The sequence below is a fragment of the Lontra canadensis genome, unplaced genomic scaffold (assembly GCF_010015895.1).
Source record: "Lontra canadensis isolate GAN:19392208 unplaced genomic scaffold, GSC_riverotter_1.0 scaffold21, whole genome shotgun sequence".
Classification (NCBI taxonomy): Eukaryota; Metazoa; Chordata; class Mammalia; order Carnivora; family Mustelidae; genus Lontra; species Lontra canadensis.
In genome coordinates, this window is record NW_022631015.1 from 10,250,020 (window position 1) to 10,277,896 (window position 27,877).

The following is a 27,877-nucleotide window of genomic DNA, read 5'->3' on the forward strand; positions in this document are numbered from 1 at the left end:
CCGGGCCGGGCTGAGCGCGGCGCGGAGGGCGGCTCGGGATTCAGCACCTCCGGGTCGGCGGAGCCGAGCGCGCTCGGGCAGCATCTCCTCGCCTGCGCCGCCGCGGAGGATGGACGCCGCGCTGGGGCAGACAGCGCATCAGGACTGAAGGACTCCAGCCCTCGGGAGAAGCCTGTCGGAATTCAAGACCGGGAAGAGCGATCGGGCCAACCTCTCCCCACTCGCGGTTTCGGGGACTGGTCATTCCTCAGTCCCTGGAGAGCGCGTCCTTCCCCAGGGAAGTGAAAATAATGAACTTTTGGAGGTACTGCCTTTTTGCTTTCACGGTCTTCAGTGCGCTTCTATTTGTGATACTTTATAACAGCCAGTTACACCTGCCGGCGAGGTTCGGGTCGCTGAATGGCTCTAGTCACAAGTACTTCGGAATTCATGCCTGTGATTACGCCTTAGGAGATAAGGCTCCTTTTTTGTGGGGGAGGACCTTGCCCTCACCTTTGGGGAGCGTCCCGTGCAAGGACTACCTGACCCAGAATCACTACATCACCAGCCCCCTGTCGGAAGAGGAAGCTGCTTTCCCGTTGGCTTATGTCATGGTCATCCATAAGGACTTTGATACTTTCCAGAGGCTCTTCCGAGCTGTTTACATGCCCCAGAATGTCTACTGCGTTCACGTGGATGAAAAGGCCACCGTTGAATTCAAGAAGTCAGTAGAGCTGTTGCTGAGCTGCTTCCCAAATGCTTTCCTGGCCTCCAAGATGGAGCCGGTTGTCTATGGGGGGATCTCCAGGCTCCAGGCTGACCTGAACTGCCTCAAAGACCTCGCGGCGTCCGAGGTGCCCTGGAAGTACGCCATCAACACGTGTGGGCAAGACTTCCCCCTGAAGACCAACAAGGAGATCGTTCAGTATCTGAAAGGCTTTAAAGGGAAAAACATCACCCCGGGGGTGCTGCCCCCAGCTCACGCCATTGGACGGACGAAGTTCGTCCACCGGGAGCACATAGGCAAAGACGGCTCTTTTGTGAAAAATACTAATATTTTGAAAAGCTCACCTCCGCATCAGCTGACCATCTACTTTGGCACTGCCTATGTGGCCCTGACCAGAGAGTTTGTCAACTTTGTCTTCCACGACAAAAGGGCCATTGATCTTCTACACTGGTCAAAAGATACTTACAGCCCCGATGAACATTTCTGGGTGACACTTAATAGGATTCCAGGTATGTGCCGATGTCCATTCCAATTTTTTCGTATTCATAGACTGAGTTCTCTAATATCCAGCGCTTCTAGAGAACAGACTCATTGGAGATTATTTGGAAAACAAAAACAAAAACAAAAACAAAAACCAGAACTTTAATGCTTAGAAAACTATTAGTCTGGTTGCTTTTTTTTTTTTTTTTTAAATACTTTATTTATTTATTTGACAGAGACAGCGAGAGAGGGAACACAGGCAGGGGAGTGGGAGAGGGAGAAGTGGGCTCCCCGCCAAGCAGGGAGCCCAATGAGGGGCTCGATCCCAGGACTCTGGGATCATGACCTGAGCTGAAGGCAGACGCTTAACGACTGAGCCACCCAGGCGCCTCAGTCTGGTTGTTTTTAGTGACCAGCTTAGTGCCAACTGTGTTGTCTTGTAACTGTGTGCAGTATAGTGATCTAAGAAGCATGAGAAGCTGCAGGAGCTCTGTATCGCGTATCCTGTAGCTTGGTCGTGTGTATGTGTGTGTTTTAAATTGAGCATAATTGACATATACTAGCTCAGTCTCGTGAATGGATGCTTTTCATCGTCCTTGATAAGCACAGCTACAGCGTGTTGAAATCGATTTTTAATAAGCATCCTAGAATTTATGACTTGAAATAGGTATGTTCCTTTCAGACCGTGTCACACAGTATCCCATTCATCCTCAAAGTCATTGCTCAAAGCCGCTCGGGCTGTTTTTGAAATCTGTGAATCTTCTTTGGAAGTTGATAAATTAGCTCTTCAGTTAAATGTCTCTAACCTAAGACTTGACCAAGTACCCGGGTGTCAACCGACTTGGTTCAACAAGAACCGTCTGATGTTTTGTTGTCGAGGAGAATGGGTAAAATGAACACAGAGGGGATCAACAGTGGGAGTTGGTCCAAAGTTAATTCTCAATTTCGAAGTCACAGATTATTGGAAATTCCACTTTGCAGTCTCTTGATTTCTCAGACTGTGAAGTCTTTTCCATTGTTTATGATCATTTGGAAAGGGGTCTGAGGTCTGCCAGGCCACTGAAGGCAGAAAACAGCACCAGCTTCCCTCTTTTATTCGGGACTGAGTTTCTTCTCAAAATTCTGTTTTCTGTCTGTTGTCTGAGAACACCTGTGTGACCTGTAGCACCTGTTCCTGGTGATGTCCCAATAAACCAGTTTCCATTGTTGTGACAGCAGGGCTGTGGCTGTCAGCCCTGTGTGAACAAGACCGTAATGCCTGCTATATGTGAAAAAACTCCCTGCTTCTACACGGAGTCTTGGTATCATGGACACATCTGAGAGCGGTTTGAAGCTACCTTCGTAGTTGAAAGTAGATTCATAGCAGTGACTCTTTTCTAAATGACCCAGCATTCCTTAGAGCCACATTGGAGTGGTGGTCACAAAAGTCTACTCAGGGCAGAATGAGGACAGGCAAGGTGACTGGGGACAGAGACCTTTTCTATCCCGTGGGCTACGAAATTGTCAGATCACAAAGACTTGTAGGAGCGATAGTAAACCAACACTTTACCAGAGTGTAGTGAGTGTTCATTCTTATTGTTTACAAAGTTTAAACACATGGCAGTATGCTGTTGCTGGCGTCTCTAATACTGTTTTGGTTGATGGAGTTTGCTCCAGATGTGTGTTCTGCATCATTTCTTTCAATTATAAGAAAGAATCACTGTTATCCTCATGCACAGAGGAAGAAAAAGAGGCTTAGAGAGATCGAAGTGACCTGCTCCTCTTCACACAGCTTGTCCAAGCAAAGCTGGGGTCTAATCCTGGATCTGTATGACCTGAAGTTTGAGCTTGCACCAGAAAAGGAGGGAATAATCATTTCTCCTTTCCTGTATCTAAAGCAAATTCTCTGGGTGCCTGGGGTAGGGGACGGAGGGCTCAGTCAGTTAAGTGTCCAACTCTTGATTTCAGCTCAGGTCCCGATCTCGAAGGCCTGGGTCAGGTTCCAAGCTCAGTGTGGCGTCTTTCTGCCCCTCTCCGTCCCCGCTGCTTGTTCACACGCACTCAGGTGTGCTCTCCTAGAGTAGTAAATAAAATCTTTTTAAAAATAAATAAATAAAGCAAATTTCTTGCAGAATCTCAGAAAGGGGGTAAGGTAAGCGGGTGGGGGGAGCGGGGAAGAACAGTGGAAGTAAGTTCTACCTGACCACCTTAAGCTGGAATAAGGTTAGCAGGAATATGGAGTGCTAGGGGTGTGTGTGTGTCTGTGTGTGTGTGTACACAGTGAACTTGCTGAGGCTTAGCAGGGCCACTGTGCTCGCTGGAGTCACAGGAAGTTGTCCTTGCTGAACTGATTGCCAACCCCACACAGCCTTCTGTGCCAGCTTCCTCCGTCCTTATCTGGAACGGGCTTTGGTCTAGCTCTTCCCTCTGTGAGCTGGTGGAAATGGGAGGTGTTCTTTAGTTAATGTTCTTACTGAAGGCTGGTGAGGGGAGAAGCAAACATGCTGAGACTTAGAACCTAATGACTGTGAAGTGTCTTGAAGACTCAGTCTTTACAATGAGTAGACCTTTTCTTTCCTTTTTTTAAAAAGATTTTTTAAAAAAAGATTTTATTTATTTATTTGACAGAGAGCTAGGGAGAGCAGAAACAAGTACGGGGAGTGGGAGAGGGAGAAGCAGGCTCCCTGCTGAGCAGGGAGCCCCAGGCGGAGCTCGATCCCAGGACCTAGGCCAGATCATGAGCTGAGCCAAAGGCAGATGCCCAACAGCTGAGCCACCCAGGCTCCCCAAGATTTTTTTTTTTTTGTAATCTCTATACCCAAGGTGGAGCTCAAATTTACAACCCCGATATCAAGAGTCACATGCTCTACCGACTGAGCCAGCCGGGCGCCTCTCTTTCCTTTTACCTATAGTTGTTTTTTTTTTTTTAATTTTTAATTTTTTATTTATTTGACAGAGATCACAAGTAGGCAGAGAGGCAGGCAGAGAGAGAGGAGGAAGCAGGCTCCCTGTCGAGTAGAGAGCGCAATGTGGGACTCGATCCCAGGACACTGGGATCATGAACTGAGCCAAAGGCAGAGGCTTAACCCACTGAACCACCCAGGCGCCCCACATCTACTGTTTTTAAGTTTACCACAAAAATACACAGAAAAAGAAAAATGATCTTCATTTTAGGCACCCTGTTGTCTGTAAGTGAGAAACAAAGGACTCCTGGATATGTTCGTATTTCCACAGGTCATATGCAGATATTTAGGAAGCTAATTTTTAATTTAAATGCTTAAGTTTTTCTTAATTTGGAAGCATTTCATAATCTGGACGTAAACAATTCGGTAGAACTGAGTCTGCAGGGATCTTTGCTTCCCAGAACGCAGGAATGGCGGGTGGACGGAGCTCTCAGGTAGGTTAGTATAACACCTACTGTTTCCTTGCTTGGAGCTTTCCCTTGGCTTTTCATTATCTTGAGATCAGGTTGAAGTTCTTACTGGGACGTGACCTCCATGACCTGACTCCTCCCTCTTCCACATCCCTAACCCATCGCTCTACTTTCATTTTTTTTACTTGATGCCTCAGACTTGATGTTTCAGCAACTGCTTGACCCTCCACACTTTTGGCAATTTTCACTTAATCTGGGGGAAGAGAGGGGCTTTCTGTGATGTCCTCTCTCGGATATCCCTCCGACCATCTCTGTCTAACTCCAGTTCATCTTCTCTACTCCAACTGGGATGGCACCTCTTGAAGCCATCTCCAGTCACTCACCTCCCAGACGGGTGGTACTTCAGCTCTGGGTTCTCCTCTACTGGAGGCCCCTGCTGCCAGCACTGGATTATCATTTCCCGCTAAGCGCATATCTCCTCTGCCCTACCCCCTCAGTGTTTGGGTTCCTGAAGGGTACGGAATCAGATGATTGTCTTTGAAATAGGACCACCGTCAGTGTCTTCCCCATCACTACCCCACCACCTACGATGGTGCCTGACTTGAGGGTTGTTAGCTTGTGGGGCAGATTGTGGGAGCGGCTAGATAGTTATCCGAAGCTTCAAAGGACACAACTGTTGTCTCCGGGTGGGGTGGGGTGAAATTTCGATGGGAAGGATTAGAGAAACAGGAAGTAAAGATACTGCTTGGAGGTATCATTCCACCACAAGTCCTGCAAATGGTATCAGTAAAGGGAAATATAACAGTATCAGAAAGACCTTGTAGAATTGGCAAGCCCCAGAGTTCCAGCTGGAAAGTTAGTAGGGCAGAGTTCCTCAAAAAAACAAAACAAAAAAACAACAACAACAAAAAAACCTTGATTTCCAGGTAGTCACCCTGGGCCGTTCATGCAGTCTCATCTGGTTCCAAGAGAGAGCACTGGTGCCCATCCAGTCCTGCTGGTAGGACCTTTTCCTGGCCTGCTCTGCTGTCTTTAATTTGATCTAGGCTTCTGCTCAGCAGTGGGATTAGGAGGGAAAAAAAGAAAGAAAAAGAAAGAAAAAAAAACACCTGAGTGTAAGGAAATGAAAGGTTAGGAAAGACAACAATAGAAAGAAACTTGAAACATTTCTCCAGGTGTAGCTCCCGGCAAACGTAAACAGTGAGCCTTTGAGGAGGTATGTGTTCTCTACGGAAAGGTTAGCAGGCCCTTAAATCTGGGCAGGGCTGGATCAGTCCCAGTCCTTTTCAAAGTATGCATTGTGTGCTCTGTACATAAGCCTAAATTTAGAAGTTAGTTTCTAGAACCACAAAGGATGCCATTCAGTCATGCTGATTGTACCAATGACCGAGAATTAGAAACATTGATGGCCTGGTTTAAGTAGTCCTGTCTTCATGAATGTCATAGAACAGTCAGGTCTACCAGAAAGCTGAGTGTGTGTGTGTGTGTGTGTGTGTGTGTGTGTGTGGCCAGAGGACAACCCACAGAAACTTCCATGGGTTCTTATCCATTTAACAGAATTTTAAAATGATATCTCTTTGGGGGCACCTGGGTGGCTAAGCATCCAGCTCTTGGTTTTGGCTCAGGTCATGATCTTAGGGTCATGAGATTGAGCCCCGTGTCAGGCTGGGCATAGATTCTCTCCCTCTCCTTCTGTGCACCCCAGTCCTCCCCACCATGAACGCACACTCTTTCTCTCTCTCAAAAAAAAAATTAAATAAAGGGGCGCCTGGGTGGCTCAGTGGGTTAAGCCTCTGCCTTTGGCTCAGGTCATGATCTCAAGGTCCTGGGATCGAGCCCTCCATCCGGCTCTCTGCTCAGCAGGGAGTCTGCTTCCTCCTCTCTCTCTGCCTGCCTCTCTGCCTACTTGTGATCTCTGTCAAATAAATAAATAAATTCTTTTTAAAAAATTAAATAAAAAAATAAAATGATACCACTTCTGTATAGCCAGATAATACAAAATACACATAATGAGTTTGGACGTGATTTTTAAAATATTATATCAGTGGTTTGGGCCTTTGGGCCTGTTTTTCTTCCATTACAAAAGGGCTTGAGGCTCTTCTCGGGCCAGGAATTTGGGGAAGATTTATAGTTTACAATTCATCATGGCTCTCCAGTACCCCGACTGATGAGTTTGTATCATAAAATGGTGAGCTCCTGGTAGAGAAAACTTCGGCAGATTGCCTACTAGTTGCATAATTAAGATCTGCTGAAGCCGTAGGCAGTTTGAGGGCTCATTTATGTTGCTGGAAGCCATTGGTTGTGCTGTAATGTTTGGAACATCTTTACTGGAGAATCTGTGCCCAAACATTCTTTGCCCCCACCCCTGTGAAGGAGATAGTCCGGAAACACTGCTCTTAATTAGCTTTTAATTCCTAATCTCTAGAACAACATTATGCAAGAAGAAGATACTGGATTAAAGTATATATGAAGATGTAATTAAATATAAATACCATTATGATTGGTAAATATTCACTGAGCTTAACATGGCTTGAATTCTGGTGGAAAGGATTAATGTAGCTACGATTTCAGAACTGGCAAGACCATTTGTCCAACATTCTTTCAACCTGCCATCACTGTCTACTGATTGTATAAGACAAGTATTTTCGAGAAGCCATAGTTGCCTTTTTTTAAGCAAAAACATACTAGTGCATTTCAATGACTCTTTAAGCAACACCATAAATTATTTTGCATGTCAAAGCCCTAATAGATGTATAATTGATGTCAAAATTGTCTCTGTAACATCAGTATCTCTACACTAGCACTCTGAACCATTACAACAGCATCTCCTTCCATCTGCCTTTGAGTGAGTCCACATGATACTTACGAAAAGACTTGGGAGTCAGGCAAAAATAGTTGAAGTCTTGGCTCCCATTATTTGCTAATTATGTGATATTGGCCTTAGTGTGTGCTGACCCTCAGTTTACCCATCTGCAATGATGGGAATAATAAATAACATTTAGTTCCCAGAGAAGTTAAAAGTATTAAGGAAGATCATGTGTATAGTGCAGTGCGGTTCTCGGACAGAGCCCCAAAATCTGCTGTAAGGCCTGGTGAAGCAGAATACTGCCCCCACCCCGAGTTTCTGATGCAGCAGGTCTGGAGCAAGCCCCAGAATCTGTATTTCTAACAAGTTCCCAGGGGATCCTGATGCTTCTTGTCTAGGAAGCACACTTTGAGTACCACTGCTCTAGACCCTCTTTTATGGAGACTGGCCCATTTATAGATCTGTAGCAAATGTTGGTTGTGTTGATTTCTTCCAGACACTCTCCTTGACTGAGAAAAAAGACAGCCACCAGGACCAAGGGAAGTGAGAGTGTATAAGGAAAAGCTGGACGGTGTTGATTACATGTAGAGGATGTTTTAGAGGTGGTGTACAAAGGGCTAATGGGAAAGTGCTATTGAGCAAATACCTCCAGGGCTCAGGAATGAGACAAAACCTGCTGATGAATTTTAGCTTTGTCCCTATTAGCTTGGTGACCGTGGGTAACTCTGACCTCAGACTCCTCATCTGTACCGTCTAGATTAACACAGCTACTTAATAAGTTGTTCTGAGGAGGGCACCTGGCTGGCCGAGTTGGTCGAGGATGGGACTCCTGATCTCAGGGTCATGAGTTCGAGCCCCATGCTGGGTGTAGAGATTACTTAAAGCTTACCCAAAAATTTTTTTAAAAATCAAGTTCTGAGAATTAAAGGGAAACGTTGAGTGTAAAGTGACAGGATAAGTGTTTTTCTACTTAGTAATATGAATATACATAAAGAAAACCTTAATGTGACCTTGAATTCCTAAACTGAGGAGATCCTCAAGGTGTTAAATAAAATTAATTTAAATATCTTTTTACAAAAGACTATCTACTCTATGACTTCACCACCATGTACAACTGGATATAGATACACTCAAAGAGAACCAGGAGGAGGGGCGCCTGGGTGGCTCAGTGGTGAAGCGTCTGCCTTTGGCTCAGGTCATGATCCCAAGGGTCCTGGGATCGAGCCCCACATGGGGCTGCCTGCTGGGTGGGAAGCTTGCTTCTCCTTCTTCCACTCCCTCTGCTTGTGTTCCCTCTCTCAGCTGTGTCTCTGTCAAATAAATAAAATCTTTAAAAGAAAGAAAGAAAACCGGGAGGAAGTATAGGAAAATGTAAGCTGTTGCACATGTTGGGGATGGGCACTTTGTCATTTTAATTTCCCTTAATGTAATCCGTGCGAATTTTTGAAACCACTAAAATAGCTCCCATCATCCTTGTTATGCCCCAATAATAGGTCCGTGATTAAAGGAGAGAGATTGATAAGAAGTGAAGGTCAAGCAAAAGCTTTATTTCGCGCCAAGCATCAAGAATCTAAGTGAACGTTCGGGGACCCACCTCTTACACGAGAGGGCGACCCTTCTCTGTTTCACAGTCTAGCTTTTAAGGGCAAAGGCCATGCCGTCGGGCCTGGCCACGCACAGGTGACCAATGAGATTGTAACACACACAGGAAACTCCACAGTGATACTAGGTGACCAATTGAATACAATTTACCCTAGTAGACATTTGACCCAGCTTATCACCTTGGTTGGGATTGGCGCCCAAAGGGCCGGGGCCCATACTCCTTGGTAACCAGGGAGACAGTATGCATCCCCCCACTGATCGGATGTCTCCACCTGGCCTGACCCACCCTTGTATCTGGGCTTTGTTACCTGGAGCTGGTTTCCAGGACTTGTTTTAAGTGAATCCCCTGGGGGAAGGGAAGCAGGGACAGTTTAACTTTAATGAAAGCCTCTTGCTAAGTAGGTCCTTACAGTCCTCACATGAATATTGCTAAGTGTGTATTATCCTTGAGAAGAGTTTCCTTAAAAATCCAAAGGATGTCAGTAGTGTCTTCAGGACTTTATTTTTGTGGTCACTTCAAGTGAAAGGAACAGGAATTGGGATTCATAGGTTGTTTTGTTTTCTGAAATCGTACCATGCACCAGAAGGGACTTACGTGGTATTTGTTTAGAACATAATATAATTTCTCACAAAAGGAAATTAGCACAGCCAGGACCCGAAAGAAGCGAGCTTTTTCACAAGCATTCTATACAGGTTTTTGCTGGCGTAGCCACATCCTTCCCATTTTGGGTGTTCAACTTCCTCAAAGTTAAAACAAATGCTGCCCGTCTTAGATACTTATACAGGGATAATTTATAAACCCTAATACGAAATTCACCGGTGCGCAGCACCATAACCCTCTTGTGCCCACCAACCAGTTTCTGCAGCTACCAACATACTACACACACTCAAAGCCAGAAAACAAAATTTACGAAAAATCATGGAATAGATATAATTCTCAGACATGAGTTGCTTCCTCTTATCAAAGGAAATCTAAAATTCCAATAGTCCAGCCTGGGGCTTTCTGTGTATCCCATGATAATGATTTGCTGAAAAGTGAAAATCTTTTTATCCAACCTAAACTTTCAGGATATATTACATCAACCAGACTGTGTTTTCTTTTTCCCTTTTTTTTTTTTTCCAATGGACAAAGCCGAGTCTACAAACTCCTTAAGCCTTAGAAAGCAAGAGTCAGAATAATGCCTGTTAACTTTTCCCTTCTCTTGGCCTTCCTCTTCATGCCGGGAAAATGGGAGGAGTATGTTACTAGGAGTAGTAAAACCGATTTAGTGAGGTAGACCCTTACACCTACAATGTTTTAGAGATACTTTTGTTCATCTCTTGTTGCTACCAAATACCCACTTCCTCGATTTGGGCGGGGGGAGACAAACAGTCTTCCTGTTTTATGACCCGCTGTGTGTTTGTGGAAATGACACAAGGATACTTCGCTTTCAGCTACATGTAAATGTATTTACCATGACCACTGGTTCTCCCAGAGCCTTCTCATCTTGTTAATTTTTCACATGTGTGATTTCATCTGAGATTCCCCGGGTTTCAAGCTTCTGAGCTTGGCATGAGGCTCCCGTCATCTTGCAGGACTGTGCGGAGGGACCAATTTTGACATTGGCATCCCAGCCTCCTCAGTTAGCAGTTGGTCTGACCCTGGGTGAGTGTACTTTTACCGACCGGGGCCCCAGTTCATTTTTGGTTTTGGGACATTAGAGAAAGTGTGGAAGGTATTTGGGAATTTATTAAAAAGTTAGATTTGTGTATTGGGCGGTTCTGGTTCAATTTCACTTCCTAATATATAAATAGGTAGAGTAATGCATTTCACAGCAGTGGCCATGACTGGCTAGTATTTCTTTTCCAAGATGTTTGCGAAAGAGCCAGAAGAATCTTGGGGTGCCTCTGTGGATGACCCCAGAGGACACTCAAGAATTAGAACAGCAGGGGCGCCTGGCTGGCTCAGTTGATTGAGCATCTCACTCTTGATTTCGGCTCAGGTCATCATCTTGGGGGTGTGGGATCAAGTCCAAGGTCAGGCTCCCAGCCCGGTGGGGAGTCTGTTTGAGATTCTCTCTCTCCCTCTCCCTCTGCCCCTCGCACTCTCTCATCCTTGCTCTCTAAAATAAATAAGTAAATCTTAAAAAAAAAAATTAGAGTAAGTTTTTGGACTTTGAGGGTTTTTTTTTTAAGATTTTATTTATTTAGTTGACACAGATAGAGAGAGATCACAAGCAGGCAGAGAGGCAGGCAGAGAGAGAGGGGGAAGCAGGCTCCCTACTAAGCAGGGAGCCCGATGCAGGGCTTGATCCCAGGACCCTGAGATCATGACCTGAGCCGAAGGCAGAGGCTTAACCCACTGAGCCACCCAGGTGCCCCTTGGATTTTGAGTTTTTTAAACACTACACGCTGCACATCTAATACTAAATAAATGGACAGTAAGTGCTACTAGCATGGTGTGAATGTTTTATTTTCCTTTTTATAAGTTCTTCAAACTCTAGCCACTGGACCACATAAGAAGGGCCAATAACCTAGATATGCACACTGCAAAATTATCTTCTAACCTCTATTCTAGCCTCTGTCTTTGATGAGCTGTGTGACCCTAGGTAAGTCACATAACTTCTTTGGGCCTTGGGTTCCTCCTCAGTAAAATGAAAGAAGTGGGCTGGGTGATCTCAAAAAAGTTCTCCTGCATTATTTTGCTTTAGCTCTGGAGCATGCAGTGGAAGGAGCAGAAATTTTACTCATTCATTTACAGATCTGCTGGCTGACCTTGTGCAGTTAACCTGTCCTATGTGGGCTTCTGATGACTCATCTGTAAAATGGAGACAATATCAGCAATTTATAAGATGATAGAGAGGGTCCTCCGGGCTCAGCCTTTGTGGATTCTGTGACATTTCCATTCTGCACCTTTTCCTAGTATAGAATTACTGGAACAATGGCCTCTGGGCAATGAATTTCTCTTCTCTCCTTGTTACGGTCACTATATCTATGATTAGATGCCAACCTCAACTCCTGCCATGACTTCTTAAAACTCGGACCAGTCATCATAGACAGTTGATGGAAGTGATTTTTGTGCTGTAAAATTCTAACCAAATGAGGATGTTAGTTGCTGAGTACTAACACGTTATCCCCATTTGCCTGGCAGTCTTAATATAGCACATTTCTCCTTGTTCGGGAGTGTATTTTCTGGGCACGCCCATAAATACTGAGCTCGAGGGAGGCCAGTGTAATACGTCACCGTGGGGGAGGGAAGGAGGCCTTCTGGAGCCAGACTCCTTGGCTTCAAATGCAGTTTTGCAGATTCCTAGTGTTTACAATTTGAGGCAAATGATGTAATCACTCTGAATCTTGGTTTCGGTATTTGTAGAGCGGGGACGATAATAGTACCTACCCTTGTAAGTGAATTACATGTAGCAAGACATTTCCAAATGCCAAAAACGGTGTCTGGTGCCTGGTAAGTAGTAATAACTATTAGCTTATTAGTAATAACTATTAGCTTTTTATTTTTGTTGTTTTATTCCACCCAGTTGTTCTCACTAAGAGACAACAGGTACTGGAAAAACATAATTTTTCCATGACGCGAAGGCTTCTGAAAGAAGGATCTGAAAGATGTTCTAGAACTCTGACAAAATCAGTTTGAGTTTCTCCCTCCCCCCATCTTCCAGTACTACTCACCTGTGTGGGAACATGAGAGGAACAGAGTAACTGACCGTATAACACTGGTTAGTGAGAGTATTTATCTCATGGGCATTGTTTGTGGGTGCGCAAGCTCATGCTTAGGTATGAGGAAACACAGGTGACCAACAGCAGCCCTACTTTAATGTTGACATCTTGACTCTTGAGGATACCTGCAGTTTCCAGATAATCTGAATCTCCTCTCTCTGACCCAGCTGGGGAAAAAAAAATGCAGTATTGTTTCCAGCAGAATGAGGAGGCACCTGATCCAGGATGAAGCAGGGTGTCTCAGGAAGGGGCATCCGGTCCATCTCCCTGTCCACTTCCATCCACTGTGTCCCAAGAAGGACATGTGGAGAGAGGAGTGCGCCGGATGAGACAGACATGGCCTCATTTACCCTCAGAGTCCTCCAGTGGGTTACATGGAATTGAGAACTGTGGTAGAAGGTTGGGGTGCCTGGGTGGCTCAATGGGTAAAAGCCTCTGCCTTCGGCTCGTCATGATCCCAGGGTCCTGGGATCGAGCCCCGCATTGGGCTCTCTGCTCGGCGGGGAGACTGCTTCCTCCTCTCTCTCTCTCTACCTGCCTCTCTGCCTACTTGTGATCTCTGTCTGTCAAATAAATAAATAAAATCTTAAAAGAAATAAAAGGAACTGTGGGAGAAGGAGGAGTGGGGGCCCCTTTCCCTCAAAGGGGAAGGGGGGCCCAAATCATGTCTTTTTCTAGCTCATGATTGGGCACATCCCTTCCATTCTTCAAACTTCATTTCCTCAGCTGAGGAATGATACAGCTAATCTCACGGCAGTGATGGGAAAGGAGGCACGTGTTGTGAGAAGTGAATCATGTGGTCACTCTTAACTGTACCATGACTCTGTAACTAGTAACTTAACTCCAGCCAGAACTCTGAAGCCCGTGATACCACTGATTCACAGAAGGTGCTCCCTGAAGGTGGTTTTGGGGGTAAATTCTGTTTTTGTTTTAAGTGGACCATACTAGAAACAGTAAAAACTTGGAACTACTTCAAGAACAAAATGACTATGAAGTGGAATGGGTAATTTCCTTCTGGAGCTGGCGATATATTCCCATCACTTTTAGAGAAACCAAGCCCAGGAAGGTGAAGTGATTGTCTGGGACATGAAGATGGGATTTCTTTCTTTTCTTTTCTTTTCTTTTTTTTTTTTTTTTTTAAGATTTTATTTATTTGTTTGAGAGAGAGAGCACAGAGGGAGAGAGAGAAGCAGACTCTCCACTGAGCAGAGAGCCCAATGCAGGGCTCAATCCCAGGACCCTGAGATGATGACCTGAGCTGAAGGCAGACATTTAACCCACTGAGCCACCCAGGCGCCCCGAAGATGGGACTTCTAAGTCATAATACAATAGTCTGTATATTTAGTGCTTCTCACCGTTTTCTTTCTGAAATACTCTAGATTTTGGAGCAAAAGAGCAGTAACATTTTGTTATGTATGTTATCTAATACTGAAAGTTAAGTCTTAATGATGCGACTCTATAAATGTGTTCCAAATTTATCAAAAAAAGTAATGAATAGTCATATTTGTCAAATGAAAATCTCTATTGGTCTACTACAAAAGGGAACTTTTCAATGTATCCATTTACCATGAAGGAGACCTGTTCTGTTACACAATATTGTTGAATTTGAAGAAGCTTCCTTTTTTATTTTTAAATTCGTAGGCACCTTTTGGTGTCCGGTCCCATGTGTTCTGATAGTTACATCACATCATGGGTCCATTGCCACATTGGCAGACTCTGACCTGTTCTCTGCCCTATGGTTTTGCCTCTTCCAGAATGTCATAAAAATGGAATCCTAGAATATGTCACCTTTAGGGTCTGGAAAAGCAGCTTCTTATTCAGCCTTTTTAAAAATCTTAATACATTTTGTGTGTTCCACGGTGAATAGTTTGGAGTGCAAACCGCAACAGGGGTGAATGGTTTCTTACAGACCTTCTGGCATCATAATAGCTGTTGATAACTGGTTCCATTTGGCAGACTTTCCCCATATTATTTATTTATTGTTTTCCATGAATAATAGAATCAGTTGGATCTCTTATTATTAAAAAAAAAAAAGCATGGTCATTTTTAGTAATATTATTCCCTGGGGTAAATAAACTAAAAGCAAATACGGTATGTGGTTATATCATTACTAAGCTTCCATTTGGTAAGCTTCTGTTAGCTTTGACTTGACAGTAGATTCAGAATACCGACAGTCCCCGACTTAGGAGGGTTCTGGTTCTACTTACTGTTTTTCAGCGTTAGGGTGGTGTGAATGTTAATTCTCCTCGGGTAGAAACTGCACTTTGAATTTTGAATTTTCATCTTTTCCCGGGCTGGTGATACGCTGTCCCCTCTCATGGGTGTCAGCGGTAAGCTGCAGCTCTGGGTCAGCCCCATCCGATGGCAAGGGTCCGCAGCTGGTGGACCGCCAAATTCTGTATACAGACAACGGTTCTGGTTTTCACCTTCAGTTCAATCAATTACGCGAGATAGTCAACACCCTGTTATCAAATAGGTTTTGTGGTAGACGGTATTGCCCAGCCAGAGGCAATAGGGGTGTTCTGAGCATATTTAAGGTAGGCTAGACTTAAGCATTGAGGTTCAGTAGTTCCGGTGTCTTAAATGTATTTTCAATTTGATAGTTTCAGTTTACAATGAATTTATTGGGACTTAACCCCATTGTAAGTCAAGGAAGATCTGTAAATCATAGGAGCATCACGGGCTTCATTGGAAGAAGAAGAGTAACAAAAACTGTATTTCACTTTTCTTCCAGTAACATGTGACAGATTCACAAAACTTCCATTGTGAGTCTTTTCAGTCCGTCATACAAGAGCATCATAATGAGCACCTCACAACCTCCCGGTATTATCTCTTATTAAAAGAACTCATCTGGGGGGCACCTAGCCAGTTCAGCCCGCAGACAGCGTGACTCTTAACCTCAGGGTTGGACGTTCAAGCCCCACATTGGGCGTGGAGCCTACTTAAAAAACAAACAAACAAAAACTCATACACAATAAGATTTGTCTAGATTTTTAGGTGCCTTGAGAGTTTATCCTTTACTACAAATGAAATGTGTTAGTCATTGGTCTTGTAGTTAGTCCATTCAGTCCATCAGAGTTTCTAAAATATTGAAATAACTATCATACAAATGAGAACACCAGTGTCAAGTACTTCAGAGTGAGGGCCTCGAAACCCGAGAGCTGGAGACTCAGAACTAGCCCCGTGATCCCAAGGATGACCCAGGGCAGGCGCAGAGGGACCAGGGCAAGGAACCGATGGGGCCAACGTTTCTTTGAAGTCTCAAGTTTTATTTTACAAATTTATAAAAATATCACATTCCTACACATCTGTAACTTTATTAACTGTTCACTGAAAATCCTCCCTAAACGTAAGCATAAATCTTAGACTCGATCACTGAATATCAACTGATCTTACTTGATCTGCACAAGAAAATAGTTACTCCTAATACTCCAGGAAACCACTCTAGTCGCTTCCAAGAGTGACAACCATCCCCAACCCCCCAAATTATTTATGTGTGTCTTTGTGTTGCTGTGTGACTTGTAATTATAGCCCAGTGCTTTTCATCCAAATGTTCAGGTTCAAGAGATGTTTCCAGAAGAAATGCTCGCCTACCCTGTGGCTTTGTGTATTTCTAAAAACTGCTACAAACTCCACGGGGTTAAGGGTGGGGGTGGAAAGATAAAGGATGGCGGGTGGGGGATGCCCACATACCAGGGGCACATCCCAAGACTCTTTCTCCCGTGTTTCTTCTCTTTTGAAAGTTTGGATGTTTCTCATATTTGTAGAAGAAGATTGTAAACAGAGCTACTTCTCTCCGGTTCTATATAAAAGATTGCTTGCTATAGATAGGCACTTAGTTCCCAGAATTAGCAACCTTTTATGTACCCCAGTACATGTAGCAACAAATGGAACTTACCACTAACCTTTAATTCTTCGGACCTGTCTTGAATTGAAAATAGGATTAAAATTAGACAAAAGTCCTAAGTCATAAGTTTTTTGTCTGGCTGCTTTCCCGTGGAATTGGAGGGAATGTTTTAAACTTGCAGATAAGTTCTTGATTTACTTCCAACTGGGTGTAGCCTGGTGCCTTGTTTTGAAGATGAAGAAGGCACTGTGTACTGGGCAAGATGAAAATTTGTCTAATGGATTTGCTAAGAACCTTCTCCCAGACAACCAACGAGGTAGCACAGGGCATGCAGTGTTCTGTTTCCTCCAACAGGGAATGATCCTGACATGAAATCCTTTACCGTGTAATGGAATGAGAATGGGAATCAGTCTGGTACATGTTTTTATTTGAAGCAGTCACGTAAAATCTAGGAAATGCCCCTTAAAGGCAAATACTTAATTGAAGCTGGAAACAAACACATCTAGACAAATAGATCACAGGAAATTAGAGTATGTCATGTTCACATGCTGCAAATAACAATAGAATCTCCCATTTCTAGAATCTGCAAAAACTTAAGTCCTAAGGAAACTGTTTTTGAATTGATACGCCTATGAAAGTGGTAAACTTATACATAAGGAATACCCAGACACATTTCGAGGAATACAACCCATCTCTCGCACGCTCGCTCTCTCTCTGTTTTTGGAGAGAGAGCGAGCATACACATGAGCAGGGGAGGAGGGGGTTGCAGAGAAAGAGAGAGAGAGAAGCTTAAGCAGGCTCCACACTCAGCAGTGCAGAGCCCGTCGCAGGGCTTGACCTCATGACCTTGAGATCATAACCTGAGCTGAAATCAAGACTCGGACGCTTAACAAACTGAGCCACCAGGTGCCCCAACAACCCATATATCTCAACATAAAAGCCACCTGTGAGAGGTTATTTGCAATCTATATCCAGTATAGGTTAGACACCTAGCTAATAGCTATGTTGAAGTCTTAAGGGGGCATGGAAGTATTTATTTGTATAAGAAGATGCTTTATGAAATAATGTTTTCTTTTTTTCCAAATTTTTTCAATTATGGTATAGTTAACATTTGTGCTATCTTAACTTCAGGTGTCCAGTATAGTAATTCAGCACTTCCGTATATCACCCTATCATGACAGGTGCCCTCCTCAATCCCCATCACCTCTTTTACCCATTCCCCCCACCTCACCTCCCCTCTGGTAACCATTAGTTTCTTCTCTATAGTTAAGATGTCTGTTTCTTGGTTTCTCTCTCTCTCTCTTTTTTTGCCCATTTTCTTGTTTCTTAAATTCCACATATGAGTGAAATAATACAGTATTTGTCTTTCTCTGATTGACTTATTTCTCTTAGCATAATACCCTCTAGCTCCGTCCACATTGTCGCCAATGACAAGATTTTATTCTTTTTTATGGCTGAGTAATATTCCATTGTATATGTATGCCATATCTTATTTATCCATCTTCTATTGATGGGCACTTGGGGCGCTTCTGTAATTTGGCTATCGTGAATAACACTGTTAGAAACATCAAGGTGTGTAAATTAGCGTTTCTGTGGGTTTTGGGTAAATACCCAGTAACACAATTACTGGATTGTAGAGTAGTTCTATTTTTTTTTTTTTTTAATTTTTGAGGAACCTCCATACTGTTCTCCACAGTGGCTACACCAGTTTGCATTCAACTTTCATGTTTGTTCTTTGTACTGCTATGCATTATTTGAATCCATTCCAATAACCAGAGTTCAGTTTTTCACAAATTATAGACTAATATATTAGGAAGAGAAAAAGGAAAGAGTCACAAGGCAAATGTGCCACCTTGCTTGACGATGCTTAATTTTGGGGAGTTGGAAAATAAACAACTGGTCTCTCTGTACTTTTCCTGTGCTTCTAAAATCTCTAAAACTTAAAATTGCTTTATTTGGTGAAAAAGTAAAATCTCTCCTAAGAGGCACAGTGCTTGGTGTCTGAGAAGCCAAAAAGTATTATGCCTGGGAAGGGATGTTCCATAAAATATTCTGTAAGAACAGGTGTTCTCAACCCTGGCTACACAGTAGTATAATATACGAGCATTTTGAAAAACAGCAGTATCTGGGCCTCACCGCTGACCAGTGAAAATGGAAGACCAATTCAGGAATTCCCCAAAGGGTGGGAGGACAGCCCGGTGTGTGTGGGTGGTGATGTATGAAGGATGGGGTCTGGAAACCAAGTACTACACGCTACACATTGATCCGGGCCAGGTAGACAAGATGAATGAGTGAAGTATGTAGGTGTCATGGGAGTTGGAGAGTTCCTGGCTTCTTAAAGCCCAATAAGTTGTTGTCAAGGGACACTGGCTAACCTCCATGGAGAACCTTCTGGTTCCTTTTCAGTGTTCAGCCCCCACTTCTCTGAGGGTTGAAACAAATAGGCCTGTGATCAGATGTGGCTTATGAGCTGCCTGTCTGCTGTTCACAGCCTGGGGACAAGATCACAAGGATCCTTATGTTGTCATGGTCAGTATCTTGGTATCTTCCTGGCCAGAATATGAACTCGAGCCGTGAACTGCTTGTCCCAGCCAGGGTTTCGGGTCTGAGGGGCTCGCTGGGCCCGGCCGCTTGATTAGTGACAGCCTGAGGCCAAACATTAAAAATGGCAGTTGAGGGTCAAGCTTTGGAGGGAGGAGATAAATGTTTTAAACTGGGTCCAGGGGAAGCAGAAGCAGCCGTGTAAAATGAGCAGTGGTGTGAGGAGTGGGAATTCTGGTAAGAGGCAGAATGGGCACCTGTGGGAGAGGTTAGGGATGTCGGCAAGTCTGACTTTGCTTTCATGTGTTGGGGGATGAGTGGTTGGCAGGTAAGCATCTCAACGTGGCTTGAAGAAACAGACAAGGGCAGACAGTTCAAAGTAATCCTGCACCGCCCCCCCCCCCAAGAACAGGAGGTAAACAAGGTCAATGGTGATTATGGAAAAAGCCATCTAGTGGTATTGCCAGTAAAGCGGACAGATTGGAGGCGCTCAAAACAGTCTCGGCGAGAGATGGGAAGCTCCTGAGTTAGGACAGTGCCCACAAAGGGAAGCAGCACCATTATAAAGCCAGGGAGGGTTTAAACCAGGAACCACCGGCAGGCTGGAAATCAGTTGGGAGCTCCTCTACTGCACAAAATGGCAAAGTCTCAGCTGGAAAGGAGTAATTAGTGGATTTGGGTTCATTGCGAAGATGAAGGATTTTGAAAGCTGTCGTGGTTTAGGGGAGGAAAGAAAGGCAAAGTTGACAGCCTCCAAACCTGGCACTGGCGAAACTGGAGGTCTTCACTATCTCAGAAAAATGTTCTGTGATTAAAAGGAGTGTTTGAGAAGAGTTAAAGGTAATAAGCAGCCAAAGAGAAATGTAGGCAGAGGGTCAGTGGGTCAAGGTCAGCCTTTAGGTTAGGGTTGTATTGAAATCTGAACTGCTCTGAGTCAAAGATTTTCCATCTTTCTAAACCTGCCACTGACCTTCCCTGTTCTTCCCCAGAAGACTGTCCAGGAAAGACTTGAGTAGAGGTGTCTGGGCTGCTAGTAGAAACATTAATAAATATAAACCCTTCTGGATACACTAGGCCAAAAGCTCCAAGAACGCCTCATTCATAGCTTTATCCTCAACATCTACTCTAGAACATAGGGAAACGTTCGAGAAAACTGATTGAATAATTGAGTAAATTGTCTTGAAACAAACTCCGTAAGTCACCTAGCATGCCCATACTCCTGGGCAATTCACTTACATCTCCTAGACTCTAGTTTACACAGCATGCCAATGAGAAAGAATATATTAAAATAGTAAAGCATATTAAAATTTCTAAAATCCCTTCGGGTCTGAAATTCTGGGTTTTTCTTCCTTCTACTCATTTCATCGTTTCCTTTTACAATGAAAGAAGAATCAATTTGTTTACAGTCACTGGAGTTGAATGCCAGGGTGTCATTTTAAGGATATTATGCTATGATCTCAAAGCTGCAGAACTCTAGAAACATCCATTAAGAAACCAGACAGCATCTCTTTTAGGAAATTTCATGTGTCAAAAATCCTAAGTGATTAATGAACAACTTTGTAGGTAAAAGTATAAACATACCGTTTTATTGCTAAACATGACCCCAATTGACAATGAGAAAAAAGGGCTACAAGTTACTTCACACTACATTTCCCACTTATTAGGTAATTTTCCTTTTTTTGTTGTTGATAAAGCGAATCACCACTGAACATTGTGCGTTTGTCTTTTGTTGAATTATTCTTAGAACAGTCACAAGTACCATGACTAAGTCAGCAAAGCCAGTAAGCCTCAGAGGTTCATAAATAAATGTATGAAAAATACAAAAGCAACAACATTAAAGGTTTTATAAACTAAAAGAAATGTTCATTTTATACGCAAATATTTGCACATGATTTTATTAATAATACACAATTTCATGTTCTCAGTCGGGGCAGTTTTGCTCCCCAGGGGACATTTGGCTGCATCTGAAAACATTTTGGGTTGTCACGGGTCGGGGGCAGGAGGTAAGAGGATGGGACAGGTGTGGGGACTGTTACCAGCATCTAATGGATAAAGGCTCCACATTCTCCGGTGTGCAGGTCAGCCCCCACAGCAATGACGTCACTGCAGTCCAAATGTCAGTAGCTCCGAGGCTGGTAAACTTGCTTCTGGTTATAGTAAAGAAGCAGTCTCTTCCACAGCTACAATGGTCCCGGTGACTTTAATAGATGGATTTTGTTTGCAACCATTTATTTAGGGAACTATGCCAGGCACGGTGCTAGGCACAAGACATACGTTATCTTATTTAACGGGAACAAAACCCTGTAAGGTTTTGAAGGTTAGTCCGTGATCTCTTAAAGAGATTACGTAATTGTTCAAGGTCACAACCAGTAGTACCAGAGATAAGGATTTGAGATGTGGACTCTGACCTTAAAGCCTGTGCTGTTAATCATTATGTATAAATAATGCTTAAAGGACCATCTTCACATATAGATACTTACACTTAAGAAATTAGGTTCCTAGCTCACGTTGAAGCTATTGGTTTAAAGGGCCAGAGGGAATTGGGCATTCTCTGGCTTTCTTTGCATTATTTCCAAATTTTCCAGAGTTAGAACAGTTTACAGCATGACCTTAATGGGTGAGCATTGGGAGAATTGGGGTTGACTTTTGACATTTAAAACCAAAAGCCCTTGTTGATTCAGTAAGTTAAAAAGTATACATCTGAGCTTCAAAAATAAGCAATTGCTGGAATTTGTTAGCACAAGTAGGTCTCCCAAAATGAGGACCACACTGTGTGAGAACCATAAGGAGAAAGTCAAGTCAACATAAATAAAGCTTGCATTTCAAAGAACCGTATTAATTTATTCAACAAACGCAGTTATTTGACTAATAATGGCTAAGCTCCAAGAAAAACATTCTTGGTTACTCTGTAAACGTATCTCAAATCTTTTGTTTAAATAAGCCTATGAAGAGCAAATGAGAGAATTGGAGTTGATAATTTAGAATGGTTTCTCGGATAATACTAGTGTCATCTTTTTGCCCCAACCTAGAAATAATGCAAAAGAGACCTTTCCTAGGACACGGGTGAATTGAATGTAGACTTTATCCATATATCCCATAACTGCGCTCCTAGAATCCTGACAAGTGAGAATAATCATAATCATAACAGCAATAATAAAAACACAGTCATCTAGTCCAGTATTATTTTTAAGATTTTATTTATTTATTTGACACAGAGAGAGAGATCACAAGTAGGCAGAGAGAGAGGGGGAAGCAGGCTCCCCGCAGAGCAGAGATCCTGATGTGGGGCTCGATCCCAGCACCCTGAGCTGAAGGCAGAGGCTTAACCCACTGAGCCACCAGGTGCCCTAGTCCAGTATTTTTTTTTAAAGATTTTTATTTATTTATTTGATAAAGATAACAAGTAGGCAGAGAGGCAGGCAGAGAGAGAAGAAAGGACGCAGGCTCCCTGCTGAGCAGAGAGCCTGATGCGGGGCTTGATCCCAGGACCCTGAGATCATGACTTGAGCTGAAAGCAGAAGCTTTAACCCACTGAGCCACCCAGGTGCACCCTAGTCCAGTATTTTTAAAATAGCACTTTTCCTCATGAGTGGAACCAGAAATCACCTCAGTAGGTTTTGACCAGAAAATGAGAAAATAACACCAAAGAAACAGGTGCTTGACACATAATAAGTTTAAGTCGTTTGTGAAACTTCGTTTATGTACGTGTGTGTGCCTGCGGTGGTATAAATTGTTTTTCTGTGGATTGCAGTCTGAACGTTTGAAACTCTGCCGATCTGTTCTAGGCTTCACTTGAAAGGTGAGTCTACAGTCTTAAGTGATGGTTCCAGGATACACAGCTGGTTAGTGACAAAGCTGCCAAAGCTGGGGTAAGAACGAATTTCCCCAATCGCAGTGGGAAGTTGTGTTCTACGGGTGCTGGGGCGTCTGCTGTGGGTCGTCCCTGGGAGAAAATTATGCTTAGGGGATAATTTTAGGAAGTAGAAGGAGCATCAGATGTCAGCACAAGTGATGCGGTCAGTAGCTTTGGGGTCTCCACGTAATGTTTTAACCGAGACCCCATTAAGTCACTGCGTGGTAGGCACGTGGTCCAGTCAGACCACTCAGTCTCTCGCTTGCCATTGTTGCCTGACAAAAATAATCAAGCGATGCCTGCAGAGTATCCACACCGGGTTGACATTTGAGCTGTCGCCGGAAGCCCTGTGGAGGGTTATCAGGCGAGTTGTACCAGGCAGGACCCACGTGGCAAATAGGTGACTGATGGCCGCTTAAGCAGTTGCTGTAGGGAAGACCGAAACAGGTTGGCCTCGGCCACGAGAGGAGAATAAATACTTTTTGATCCCGAGAGGTAGAGCATGATTGTACCTTCATTGTACAGTGACCTGTTGGGAAACCAAGGTGGCAGGCAGGCCTGTCTTAGCCACACACTATGGGCAGCCCTGGAGACTCGGAGTTGCTGGGGGCAACCCTTGCGTGCCTCACGCATTCAGTCCTTTAACATTGACTGAGAATCCCCCGTGGGCCCCATGCTGTGAGGTCAAGGCTCCCTGAGGACCGGTCTTCTGCTCAGCGTAGCTTTCCCCCACATGAGGGGGGCTGATGGGCTTCAGGAAAGGAATTTGAGTGGTCTGCTCAAATGCCTGTGTTCCCTGCGGTGCGGACAGGTTTGCAAACTTAACCAAAGGATAGAAGGTACATAGTACCAGATTTCTTCACCAGGGCAAAATGTGGGGAAAAGGAGAAAGAAAGGGTAACTGGAAACCTGGTGAAGGCTGAGGGAGGGACTTCAAGGAGAGAGGAGACAGAAGCTATGTCCTCTTTGCAGTGCTGGTTATGGCCCAGGACTGCCGAGGTTCGATCGCGTGCTGGGATGCTCTGGGGATCTTGTGAGGGTGCAGATTTTCGGGCAGGATGGCTGATTCGGCATCTCTAACAAGCTCCCAGGGGACGCCCAAGTTCCCAGTCCAACAAAGCCAGAGGCGCTGCCCACTCCTGCCAGGTATTTCTGGACCTTGGAATTCTTTGCAAGAAAAGACAGAATAGAGTTCGACTTTGTCCCTCTCTCTGATTCCACTTGGAAAAATGTAATTTTTGTCTGCACACATATGAGTAATATTTAAACAGACACGTTTGAGACTTGTTGGTAAACAAAGTACGGAAGTTGAGGTCTGGGGCACCTGGGTGGCCAAGTCAGTTTAACTGACTAATTTAGTTTGCCTTCGGCTCAGGGTCCTGGGATGGAGCCCCACATCAGCGGGGCGTTTGCTTCTCCCCCCAGCTTGTGCTTGCTCTCTCTTTCCCTCTCGCTCTCTCTCAAATAAATAAATAAAATCTTAAGAAAGAAAAATTGAGGTTTGTAATTCCATGAGCAGGAAGTTCACATGTGTTAGGTTTTTATTTTTTTTATTTTTTAAATATTTTTATTTATTTGAGAGAGAGAGGGAGAGAGAGCATGTGCGTATGAGTGGGGGTGGGAGGCACACAGCAGACTCCCAGCCGAGCAGGGAGCCTAACACGGGTTCGATCCCAGGGCCCCGAGTTCATGACCTGAGCCGAAGGCAGAAACTTAACCGACTGAGCCCCCCAAGCTCTCCTGTTATGTGTTTATTGTAAAGACGGCAGTCATTAATTATAAATGTCACCATCTTATTTCTAGAATAATGGAGTGTGTTTCTGAGGAAGAGTCAGTTTGTGATGATCAATATTCATGAGAATGAAAGAGGAAAAAAAAAATCTAATCCTTTAAAAGACATAATCGCGTAAAGGAGGGTAGGTACGTTTTGTTACCGTGATGTGTTCACACTTTTCTGCTGTGGCTTTTCACCAAAATAGACTTGTAGAAATTACATGCATGTCCGCTAATCTTGTTGACACAAGTAAATATACCAAAGTACCTCTATGTTTTCTGGAGTGTCCTCCACTCACCCCCCAACTTAACCAAGGCAAGTTTTATTCTAAATCCTTTTAAGATGTGTACTAAGAACAAATAAAGAAGCTTCTCTTGGGAAAGGCATGTGCTAACGTAATTTTTAAAGTAATAAATGCAAATCAGAGCAATAGGAAGAAATATTGCTAAATAAATGGTATTTTTCTTGGGGACTACTCATTATTTATAAGCAAACTTTTCAAGTTTGGCAGAGAGAAAAAAAAGGATCTGTCTTATAGCAAGCCCTTAGGAGTAGGGATCATGCCATTTACAGGAAGGGCTGTGCAAAATTTAATTTTAGTTGGGAGACCTGGGTACAATTCTTGATTTAGGTCATCATATAATTACCATGTGACACCAGGGCAAAAGAACAGAGCTTTTTTTCTTCTGAACATGCACATTTTTATTCATGTTCTTAAAGAACATGCGCCTAATCCAATTAAACTTTCTGAAAAGTATTGGTCTTGTCTAGTTTTTTTTCTTATTAAAAAATATCTTAAAAAAATCTATCATCCTGGATAATTTTTTTTCTCATTCGTATGCATATTAGTTTTTTTGTTTGCCATTGTAACAAACCACTGCAGACTTAGCAGCTGAACCAACGTGAATGTATTATCTTACTAGGACAGAAATCTGACACACGTCTCACCAGACTAAACCAAAGTGTTGGCTGGGCTCCGTTCCTTTCTGCAGGGTCTGAGCCTTTTCTAATGGTACCCGTGTACCAGCTGTTCACCTCCCTCTTCCACTGTTAAAAGACCCTTGTGGTTGCATTGGTCCAGCCTGGATAATTCAGGATAATTTCCCTATTTTAAGGTCAGCTGATTAGCAAACTGAATTCCATTTTGCCCTGTAACATAACATAATTTCAGGTTCCAGAGATTAGGATCCAGACTTCTTGGAATGCATGTCGTGGGGAGGGGCATGATTCTGCCTACTGGGTCTTCTGAGAAAGGACTGTTACAGCCTGGTTACAGAGGTCATGAGCGCGGTACTGTTAACATCAGAATTACGTTCAGATTTGCTTTGCTCACCGGTGAAAATTGCTGGAGCGCTTATGAAACAAAATATTTTTTCTTTTGTTGCATTTACCTTTAATTCCCATCTACTCACTTTCTAGTAACGGAAATCTTGGGGTAAAACTACTCTATAGGATTAAAATGGACCCTTTAATCTCTGTGAACTGTCCAAAATTTATTGAGATGGAGAGGGTTATACGAAATGGTTTAGCACAGGGAGCCCTGGGTGGCTCAGTTGGTTGAGCATCTGACTCTTGATTTCAGCTCGGGTCGTGATCTCAGGGTCGAGGGATCAAGCCCCACATCGGGCTCTACACTCTGCAGGGAGCCTGCTTGAAATTCTCTCTGCCCCTCCCACTCGTGTGTGTGCACACTCTCTCTCTCTCTCATTCTCTCTCTCTAAAATAAATAAGTAGATCTTTTTAAAAATGGTTTAACAGAGCATTTCTCAAATGGGGGTAGTTTTGTGCACCCACCCTCCCTCCTGGGGGACATGTGGCCACACTGGAAGATGTTTTTGATTGTCACAACAGAGGGCTGTGTACTACTGGCATCCGGTGGGTGGAGGGCAGGCATGCTGCTGAGTAATTCCACAACACCCCGGACAGGCCTGATCACAGGGAATCATCCAGCCTGAAGTGTCAGTAATGCTCTGTGTGTTCATTCTTTGAATGTAAATAAAATAAATTTCTTTAAAATAAAATAAAAATATAAATAAATATAAAAATATGCAAAAATAAATAAATAGATAAAGTGTCAGTATTGCCAAGGTGGAAAAGCCCTGGCTTAGTGGGGACCCAAAGCCCTCTTTTCTTTTTTAAAGGCTTTTTACATTTCAAGAAAGTGCATTGATTCCTGATTAGTTAATTGGTCAGCCACTAAACTTTGGGCCAAAGAACAGGGGAAAGAAATAGAGAAGATGGGTGGGTCAGTGCACACCAGTCTTCCTCATAGTGGGGATCTCAAAGCTCAAACCTACCTCTTGGGGTCGACAATTCATCTTCACTGGGTCTGTTTCCTCTCTCTCCCCCCAGGGCCCTGCACAATGCTTGGCAACACCAAATGCTCAAGAAGCACTTTAAGGAATAAAAAGTATAACGTGTCAGGGGGCCTGGCAGGATCAGTCAGTAGTGGAGCATGGGATGCTTGATCTTGAGGTCATAAGTTTGAGCCCTATGTTGGGTATAGAGATTGCTTAAAAAAAATTAAAAAATAATTTTAAAAAGGTAGCATGTTAAGGGATGTGTTTGAGTTTATAAGTAGTGAACAAGATATTTCCCTTCTGTATGCCTAACATTGCGACCTCGTATAAAGGGCTTTCACTTATTAGTGCTTAGCACATAGAGTAGCCTGTTTTCTGAGCTTTCATTTTAAGATACAAGTCATCTGAAAAGTCTTAAAGAGCTGTAATGTTAGGACTGAATGTAAAATCAGTTGAGGGCCATTAAGAGATAACCCCAAAATCTCCCAACTTTTCCATCTTCGTTATGATTTCAAGCTATGGTATTTCTTAAACTCTATTTTGCAGGCTTGGGCACACACTATAACCAAAAAAATTATGCTTATATATTTTTTTTCTTTTTTTCACTGGTGGCCAGGTGGGGTCATAACTGCCAACTATTAATGCCATAAGCTTTTGAGGTTTTGCACCCATGAAGGAAAATCTAATGTGAAAGATAATCTACAGAAAATATAAGCATAACTTGCAGGCTTCGTTGATGAAATGGCACCCATCTCTCTTGGTTCTCATTTCTGCTTTTCTTTATCAACATTGCAGGTGTCCCTGGCTCCATGCCAAATGCATCATGGACCGGTAACCTCAGGGCTATAAAGTGGATGGACATGGAAGATAAACATGGAGGCTGCCATGGTGAGCTGTTCATTCCACAC

General features: G+C 43.5%; 2 protein-coding genes across 3 annotated transcripts in view; both read left to right on the forward strand.

Annotated features, from left to right (window-relative positions):
• The window catches only part of LOC116869928 (N-acetyllactosaminide beta-1,6-N-acetylglucosaminyl-transferase-like), an 82,333-nt gene extending 57,556 nt beyond the window's left edge, over nt 1-24,777 (forward strand). The window contains exon 2 of the mRNA XM_032861555.1: nt 24,699-24,777. Within this exon, the coding sequence (XP_032717446.1) occupies nt 24,699-24,703 (5 nt within the window). The 3' untranslated portion in view covers nt 24,704-24,777. The remainder of the gene's footprint in view (nt 1-24,698) is intronic.
• The window catches only part of LOC116869927 (N-acetyllactosaminide beta-1,6-N-acetylglucosaminyl-transferase), a 59,547-nt gene that overhangs the window by 24,512 nt on the left and 7,158 nt on the right, over nt 1-27,877 (forward strand). The window contains exons 1-2 of one of the 2 annotated variants that reach the window (XM_032861549.1): nt 154-1,215; nt 27,765-27,857. In XM_032861549.1, coding sequence (XP_032717440.1) covers nt 291-1,215; nt 27,765-27,857 — 1,018 coding nt within the window. In that variant the 5' untranslated portion in view covers nt 154-290. Of the gene's footprint in view, nt 1-153; nt 1,216-27,764; nt 27,858-27,877 lie in introns of those variants that run through there. The other variant, XM_032861550.1, reaches the window with a different exon arrangement.